The sequence below is a fragment of the Sebastes fasciatus genome, chromosome 10 (genome assembly GCF_043250625.1).
Source record: "Sebastes fasciatus isolate fSebFas1 chromosome 10, fSebFas1.pri, whole genome shotgun sequence".
Lineage (NCBI taxonomy): Eukaryota > Metazoa > Chordata > Actinopteri > Perciformes > Sebastidae > Sebastes > Sebastes fasciatus.
In genome coordinates this window covers 16,962,594-16,971,834 of record NC_133804.1, presented here as the reverse complement: position 1 = coordinate 16,971,834, position 9,241 = coordinate 16,962,594, and the positions used below count along the sequence as shown (strand labels likewise).

The window sequence follows — 9,241 nt, the reverse complement described above, 5'->3', positions numbered from 1 at the left end:
TTGACAGCCGTTTTCAGCTTTGTAACGATGCATTTTCCAGCTGATCCAAGAGGCTTTTTAAAGAATTTATTTATATTTAAAAGTATGACAATTTTCTCAGCCAATAAAGTAACAGACTTGTGTGTTTATATAAAAAGCTAGAGGTCCTGTTAATGACACTTGTAAAATATTATAGTATTCTGTGAGAATTAGGAAAGTAACTGTTAACATACAGTAAACCTGCTCTCATCATGTGTGAACTTACATATCACCCTTGTTGACCTAATCTGCTCCGTTTATTTGATCTATTTATGTTGTGTTTTATGTTCATGTTCCTTTTTTTAAAAAGGCAAGAGAAATAAAGTGTGTCACAGCCCGTCTTTAGTGGGATGAAATTTCTCAACTTCAAAAAAGGCAAACAAATAGTTGCAGTATTAATGTACATGGATGCACTTTTTCTTTTTAAATATTAATGAGTTGCAACAACATTCTTTCATAATGGGAAGCTTTTTATTCGACAATCAAGACAAAAAACATGAATGCGAATGAGCACAAACACGTATAAGAGGTAAAAAGCAAGACCACTGTCAGTTATATTACAAAAGCATTTCATATATTACAATTAATTTCAAGTGACATTACTGTCTCATATCTCTTTACTTCAGATTTCTTGCTCCGCTGTCTGTGTGTCATTACAACTGACCCTGCTGGGCTCCGCACACAAATCTCTCTCAATATGAAAACTACCACAGATCCTTGAAGGTTTCCCTCCAAATCACACTCTGCAGACTCTACGAGTATCATTTGAGAAGATTTGACTGCTTCATTAACGCCCTGAGAGCGGCTGCTTCCAGACAAACAGCATCATAATAAAAAAACGTCACAACAAGAGATGATTTTTTTCCCGTTACACAACAGAACATCGGGGTCATGCTCACACAGTGAGCCTGGTACTCGGTGGCTCAGTCACACTCACCACATGCTTCACAATAAAAGCGCCTCAGTGCTACATCTGAATATTACTCAGTCAACAAAGTGTATTCTCCCTGACGAGGACACAGCTGTGCAAAATGTCAGACTCCAGCAGAAATGTAAACAACCATGCATATTACTGTAAATATATTCAAAACAGACTGTAAGAAAAACACCATCTGGTTGCTCGTTGCGTCGTTAGTGACGTGGATAAAGTATAATGCATTAATTCAAGAAGTCACATAACACTGTGGTTATTAGATCACTGAATACATCTGCTTCAACTATTCTGATGCGTGTTTTTTTTTGTTCTGTAAAGTCCCTTTTGTACCAAGACAGAGTTGAAGTTAGTCCCAGCGGTGGCTCTCATGTATCAGCGTTACATTGGAGCCCCGCACAGCTTTGAAAAACCCAGAAGCTTATTTAACAACACTTAGTGTTGTTCGAAGGGCATTTCCAGAATAATAAATAAATAATAAAGTCCAGATTAAATAAGAAATGCCTTTTTAACCCTTTTAGATCACATCCCCAGTCATATTGTGCACCCATTTAACAATATTTGCCAAAAACTACAAAAATGTTTGTATTTTTATATCAAAATCCAATCATCTTTAACTGATTCTTTTATCCATGAAAATATTCAGTCTGCTGCATAATAAAAAATATGTTTTCTGAGTTGAAACTCTATTTTCTGCTGAAAATGATATATGTCCTTGCTTCATTTTTACACCATACTGCATCAATATTTTTCTCATTTCCTACAAAACAAGCAAGGAGATGCTGCATTCCTGTAATGGGAAGAACAGGAAGAACAGGAAACCCTCCTGTTATTCCGATTTAGGAGTGTTCACACGTTATTCCAAAATAAATAGCCTATGACTTGCTCCAAACTGCATGTGATTATCATAAAGTGGGCATGTCTGTAAAGGCGAGACTGGTGGGTATCCATAGAACCCAATTTCACTCACATATCTTGAGGTCAGAGGTCATGGGACCCCTTTGAAATTTTTTTTAGCGTGCAGCGAACTGAATATTTAAGGATTTATGATTTTTTTTATTAAAGATCAACTTGTATTGATCATTCAGTAAAACAGATGCTTAATTCTGTAAACCAGAGACACAAACTGGATCTAAGTTGTGGTGCTTGAGTGAGACAAAGCCAACTGGGATAGCAGTATAAAGCAATGCAAGGGATATTGACCCTGCTCAAACATCATCATATCGTTATATAACATAGCCTGACCGATTACTGGATGGTAAAAATAAACTAGTCAGTGCTCTCTGGAGGACACACTATACAATGGAGACACTGTTTTTAAACATATCTTTGGCATTTCTTTACTGACATTACTTGTTACTTATCAGCTGACATACCATTTATCGGTCAGGCTCTTATTATATAAGATGAGGAATTATATCAAAATAAAAACATAGACTTCATATTATGTCCTAAGCCACACTGTCATGCCTGTATTCTACATGCAGTAGTGAGAACTGTAGACATTATTATAACAGTGATGAAGGGAAAAAAACGACATTTAAAACTAAACTTTTAAACTAAACATCTTTTATCACTACCTCTCTCCGTTAGACAAAGATGGTGGGTGTTGCTGGAGGATGTGGAGGTGTGGGGGAGCCGCCTTCAGACGGAGTGTGTCCCAGCAGCAGCTCCTTCTCCCGGGGACGACACGGCCCGCTCATGTGCTGGCTGTGAGAGTGGTAGAGCCGCAGGAAAGCCAGGATGGACTGAGCCAGCCACAGAGCCGTCACACCCCACAGAGACGCCTGAGGACGCAACGAGGTGTGATTAATAAAGATTACAGTCACACTTATGTAATGAAAACATCGAGGCTACGAATGCTGGCGAGTGTAGGCTGCCAAGAGCTCCAGTTTTTTTCCCTGGTTTGGAAAAACTAAAGAGCTAATCAGAGCTTCGTAGAAAGGGCTTAAGAATAGGCATGTTTTCTTTCTTTGAGAGAGCCAGAAAGATAGCAACATCCATGGAAAAAAACAGAAATAGTGTCACAATAACCACCAGTGTGGATGAGGTTGACACAGGGTGTTGTAGGTCGACGTACAGAGATAATAACTTTTATTTTGACATATTTCTTTGATCGCCATGAAAAACCTTTAAGGCCCTGACACACCAAGCCGACAGTCGGCCATCAGACAGTTCGGGGCCGTCAGTGAGCGTCTGTCGGCCTAGTTTTTGCAGTGTGTCATGCACCGTCTGCTCTAGTTTGCCCGTGTCAGAGTTTTTTTTGCCGAATCAGCAAGTTAAATCAGCGGTAGAGCCCTGTCGGTGCGAGAAATCACTCTGTTGGCAAGCCAACGAGTAGAGTCAAGAGTAAAAACACAGAAGACTCTTCTAATTTTTCATCTTCATCTCATCCGATCATTCCAATACACGGATATTTTCTCAGCGACATGGCCATCTGGAATGAAGCTAAGTGGTGAGCGAGGGTGGAGTGAAAATAGTCGGCAAAAGCTGCTTTGTTTCATACGTACGTATCATAACAACGGCTTGTATATCCACTGTCCTCGGTCTTCCGGTTTCCCTTTATAGATAACAAATACAAACTACCGCTACCTGCTGGTAGGGAGAGTTATTTCCTTTCACGCAGGCACAGAACACACGTTGTAACTGGCCGTCGGCTGTAGTCTTTGCGGTGTGTTCAAATGCAACTCGCTAAAACAAAGACGACGTGAGGCAACGCAACAGGTGGCCTTCGTCGCTGCTAGTTCTCTGATGTTGGTTTGGTGTGTCCCCAGCTAAAGTTAAATTTCCTGGCAACCATTAAAACAGCTTCTGCGTCGACTGAAAATGACTTTGGGAAGCGAATAATACATTCTAGCAGCCTTATTCTCAACTTCAAAAAAGGGGACCTTATCAGTCAATATTGATGTACTGTATATGGATGTGCTTTTATACTATTCATAGGTTAAACAACAGCCTTTCATAAGGGGAGCTTTTTATCCAACAAACAAGACGAATGCAAAAACAGAAATATGAATGCACATTGATTCTGTGCTAATTCTTATTGACGGTTTGCTGCCTTTTTATGTTATTTACAATTGCTTCTAGTAAAAATCTTCAAAGGCCAACTCCTGTCTTCAATCTTTATTGGAAATATGTTTGGCACACATAGCATCAGCTGTGCACCTACACACATAGTGAAGGCAGAAGATCTCTTGAATGCTAGCAAAATACTAATGCAGTGTGCAGTAGTAGATACCAGTGTAGCACAGAATATCCCAGTATCATGTCAATTTAAAACTACAAATAAAAGAAAACCTCTGTGGGAAAAGACATTGTCTGGTCGATGTTTGGTCGACTTTAGCCATCTATTGTACACAATGTATGTGTTTATTTGCGAGTACTCGTACCTGTGCCAGACTGAGCTCTGTGTAGAAAGAGGAGGTGTCCACATCCAGGTAAAGTGGAACCAACTCGGACTCTGCACAGCTGAACACAAACAAACATGAAGGGATGAGAAACGATCTCCAACCACACTCACAGACTTTTTACTGTTTTTGTTTTGATTTGTTTGGTTTTGATATCAGTATGTTCAGGACAGGACAGTCTTCTAGTTTTGCTAGGACTGGTCCACCATCAGACAATATGTACCTGTACGGCCGTTTGTCGTGATCAGTCACGGTGTCACACCAGGAGACGAATCCCAGAGACAAGATGACACTGGCCCCTCCGGACAGGAAGAGCACACACACACTCAGTAGCACCGTCAGGAAGGATGAAAACAGGGTGCTGAGCAGAAACACACAGACAGACAGCCTTCAGACATATTCATATAAACATAGAATAGAAGCTAGAGCTAAAATGATCAGTTAGTTAATTGATCGGTCGATCGCCATAAACTTAACTGGCATCTATTTTGATAATTGAATAATCATTTACGCCATTTTTCAGGCAAAAAGGCCACAAATTATCTGGCTCCTGCTTCTCAAATGTGATGATTTGCTGCTTTTCTTTGACATATCTTCTCGTGAAGTGAACATATTTTGTTTTTTGACTGTTGGTCAGATAAAACAAGGTATCTGAAGACAGCATCTTGGGTTGTAAGAAATATTAATGTGCAGTTTATCACAATTTATTTCCATTTCATAGACAAAACGATTAATAATTGGAGCCCTAATACCCACTTAAACTGTGACGAAGAAATAACTATAATTAGTATTTCCAGCTTCTTTGTTTGCATGCCTGCAGTACTCTTTCACACTAGACTACTTTGGGCATATAAACATATGTATTTATGCATATGTTTATAAGCATATGTTTTTCGCACTGTGCTACTCACTCATCATGTATTACAGTAGTAGTAGTAGTAGTAACAGTAGTAATCAGGTCAGTAGGCTACTGCAGTAGTAGTAGTAGTAACTGTAGTAATGAAGTTAGTACTGCAGTACTCTGTGTGCTACTCACTCATCATGTACAGTAGTAGTAACTGTAGTAATACTACTACTACTACTGCAGTACTCTGTGTGTAGTACTCACTCATCATGTACAGTAGTAGTAACTGTAGTAATACTACTACTACTACTACTGCAGTACTCCTTGTGCTACTCACTCATCATGTACTGCAGTAGTAGTAGTAGTAGTAGTAGTAGTAGTACAGTAGTGTGTAGTAGTACTGCAGTACTCTGTGTGTAGTACTCACTCATCATGTACAGTAGTAGTAGCTGTAGTAATACTACTACTACTGCAGTACTCTCTCTGTGTGGTACTCACTCATCATGTAGTGCAGTAGTAGTAGTAGTAGCAGTAACAGTAGTAATGAGGTCAGTAGTTGCAGTACTCTCTGGGTATGGTAGCTATACTCACTCATCATGTACTGCAGTAGTAGTAGTAACAGCAGTAATGAGGTCAGTAGTTGCAGTACTCTCTGGGTATGGTAGCTATACTCACTCATCATGTACTGCAGTAGTAGTAGCAGTAACAGCAGTAATGAGGTCAGTAGTTGCAGTACTCTCTGGGTATGGTAGCTATACTCACTCATCATGTACTGCAGTAGTAGTAGCAGTAACAGCAGTAATGAGGTCAGTAGTTGCAGTACTCTCTGGGTATGGTAGCTATACTCACTCATCATGTACTGCAGTAGTAGTAGCTGTAGTAATACTACTGCAGTACTCTCTCTGTGTGGTACTCACTCATCATGTAGTGCAGTAGTAGTAGTAGTAACAGCAGTAATGAGGTCAGTAGTTGCAGTACTCTCTGGGTATGGTCGCTTTACTCACTCATCATGTACTGCAGTAGTAGTAGCAGTAACAGCAGTAATGAGGTCAGTAGTTGCAGTACTCTCTGGGTATGGTAGCTATACTCACTCATCATGTACTGCAGTAGTAGTAGCTGTAGTAATACTACTGCAGTACTCTCTCTGTGTGGTACTCACTCATCATGTAGTGCAGTAGTAGTAGTAGTAGTAGTAACAGCAGTAATGAGGTCAGTAGTTGCAGTACTCTCTGGGTATGGTCGCTTTACTCACTCATCATGTCGTCCGTGCAGATAGAAGAGGCTCCTCCAGCCCTGCGCTGCTCCGTACAGCACCGTGAAGATACCGACGAATGTGGCGAACTGGCATGCTGCCGGCGGGCCCCACTGCTGAACCACCAGGTGAGAGACGTCTCCCGGCAGCTCCTCCCGGTCCTCCGTCCTCCAGTAGCCGGAGGAGAAGAGGGCGCACCGGCCTTTGAAGGCGGATCCGTTGAGAGCCATGGGGACCACCACCAGCAGGCCCAACACCACACTCAGGCCGTGAGCCGCACAGTGGGCCAGCAGCAGCAGCCGGTCCAGCTCCATGGTACCAGTCAGACTAGAAGAACACACGGTGAAATGTACAATAATGATATAGATTAATAACAGCACATCTCTTGTTTGTTTTCCTTGTAACGGGTCACCGTGCTGGTATTTAAACAGATCAGGGCGGAGACCGTTACACAACCCGCCCCTTCAGAGAGGAGGAGCTCTCACTCCGCCGGAAAAACAGAGAACATGATTACTGTATAAAAAAAATACTTCCATGTATGTTTTTGTATGTATTTCATTGTTTTTATTGGATTGTTTTCCACTGTTTGGTTAGGTTTTTCCTGCACATTTTGTGTACTTCTTGTTCTTGTTTAACTTTTGTTGTATTTTTTAAAATATATTAGTTTAGATCTTTCTTCCTTTTTTGTTATTGTTTTTTCTCTCCTTTGTGTAAGCCTGTGGCTTCTTGACCTCTCCTGACACATTTCTTTTCTCTTTTTTTTTTCATTGACTGCAGTTTTTATGTGCAAATAAACAAATAAAATGAATCAATTAAATGCTCTATTACTATTTACGTGATTCTTGTGGTCCCTCATAGAACTCATATCTAGGAATATTAGCCTACGCATATGGAGAAAAAATATTTTAAAATTCTTATTTTTATTGCCCATTAAAATGTCAAATAATGAATTGCTTTGTAATTTAGTCCAACAATGAATCTATCTATCTATATTTTTCTATTGCATGTCATTATTTCTATTAACAGTATTTTAATTACGGATCCAACTCCCCCCTCTTTTTTTGTAGACTGAGAGGTCGCTTTATTATGGAGTAGAGTGAGACATCTTTTACACAAACGATCATTGGTACTAGAGAATTCATCTGTGACGTAGTAGCAGTGATGTGACGTCAGCTTTTAATCAACTGACCTCTTTTCATCAGCTCCTGCTAAAGGGGCTCTAATCCCCCTGCAGACCATGCTGCAGACACACTGATTAACTCATTGATGAAGGATTGATTGATTAATGATCAGCAGACACGTCAGGCTCGACAGCACTGTTGTGGTCAGCCTGGGCCTATTTTGTACATTTTATCCGAATTTAGTTCAATAGAAACTCAACGCAGGAACCTTACTTTGAAAAAATAAATTCAAATAAATAAATAAGTGAGTGAGTGAGTGAGTGATTGAATAAATAAATCAATCAAACAATCAAAATGGAAATGAATAACTGTTTTTTGTTTATATTTTCATTTTTATTTATCATTGTTATAGGTCTATGGTACGACAGTACGACGGGAATTAGGGCTAAATCTGAGATTTCAAGAATAAAGTCGTAATATTACGAGAATAAAGTCATAATATTATAAAGTAATAATTTTACGTGCTATTTTCTTTTTTTTTCCTCGTAAAGTTTAGACTTCATTTTTTTTTTTTCTCGTAAAGTTATGACTTTATTCTCGTTATATTATAACTTTTTTCTCTTAAAGTTATGGCTTTATTTTTGTAATATTGTTGTGGCCTTAGTATTCCGTAGTACATTTGTACTTTGGCCCTCACTGCATTAGACTTATATACTATATACTTAGACTATAAACTGTGTTACCTTTATCACAATGCTCAAATGTTTTGCGGCTCCAGACAGATTTTTTTTGTCTTTGTTTTTGCCTAAAATGGCTCGTTTGATAGCAAAGGTTGCTGACCCCTGCCCTAGAGAGGTCCAGACACAGTTTGGTAGAGAGGAATGTGGGTGGAGCTGCAAGTGAAATTCTCCTCAGTGGGACAGACAATGGCCTCCAACCTACTATCCCCCATCCAAACGTAAACTAAAAACCCATTTATTTAGTCTGGCTTTTACGTAGTTTTTTATAATTTTATAATTTTATGGTTTTATTGTTTATACTTATTTTATTTATCATCATCATTATAGTGTTTATTTTACTATATTTTGTTTAATCAACATTTTGTTGTTGATCAATATCTCTTTTATTCAATGTTATTAAAATTTCATTATTTTAATACAATCTGCTTATTTTGTGTAGTTTATTTCCCTGTATTTCATTTATTTTTATTGTTATTTTTATTTCCTTGTATTTTATTTATTTTTTATTATCTTAAATACCCATCTTTTATTGCTTTCTTATTCAATGAACTTTTATATTGGTTGTTTTGGTGTGCATTAGTCTCTAAATCCATTAAAAAAAACACTGAGTGAGTAGAAACATCAACACACTGTGCAACTCAGAGAAGCTGAAAAACACTGATTATTTTTTTATCTGTTTAATTCATAAACAGCAATTTACCTACTGGATGGAGGATTCATAGTAGATAAATCGAGTGCAATGTGACCAATTGCTCAAATCAACGTCCCCACAAATAGTTAACGAGAAATGCGCCTTAACTGGTAAAAACCGGGTGGTTTTGATCACTGTATCAAAATGCCGAAACCCGGGATCGAACCAGGGACCTTTAGATCTTCAGTCTAACGCTCTCCCAACTGAGCTATTTCGGCGATAAAACTTTGATGACGT

The 9,241-nt window shown here is 38.9% G+C and overlaps 1 protein-coding gene and 1 non-coding gene across 2 annotated transcripts; both read right to left on the bottom strand.

Moving 5' to 3' along the window:
• Positions 1–470: 470 nt before the first annotated feature.
• LOC141775333 (transmembrane protein 179) lies at positions 471–6,963 on the bottom strand. The gene is made up of 4 exons (XM_074648604.1): positions 6,453–6,963; positions 4,580–4,717; positions 4,339–4,417; positions 471–2,736 (listed from the first exon to the last, which is right to left on the bottom strand). Exons 1-4 carry the CDS (start codon positions 6,764–6,766, stop codon positions 2,539–2,541), a joined length of 729 nt encoding a protein of 242 aa, XP_074504705.1. The 5' UTR covers positions 6,767–6,963; the 3' UTR covers positions 471–2,538.
• A 2,186-nt stretch (positions 6,964–9,149) lies between these two features.
• trnaf-gaa (transfer RNA phenylalanine (anticodon GAA)) lies at positions 9,150–9,222 on the bottom strand. Its single transcript has one exon. It is a non-coding gene; the product is annotated as a tRNA-Phe (tRNA).
• Positions 9,223–9,241: the final 19 nt, after the last annotated feature.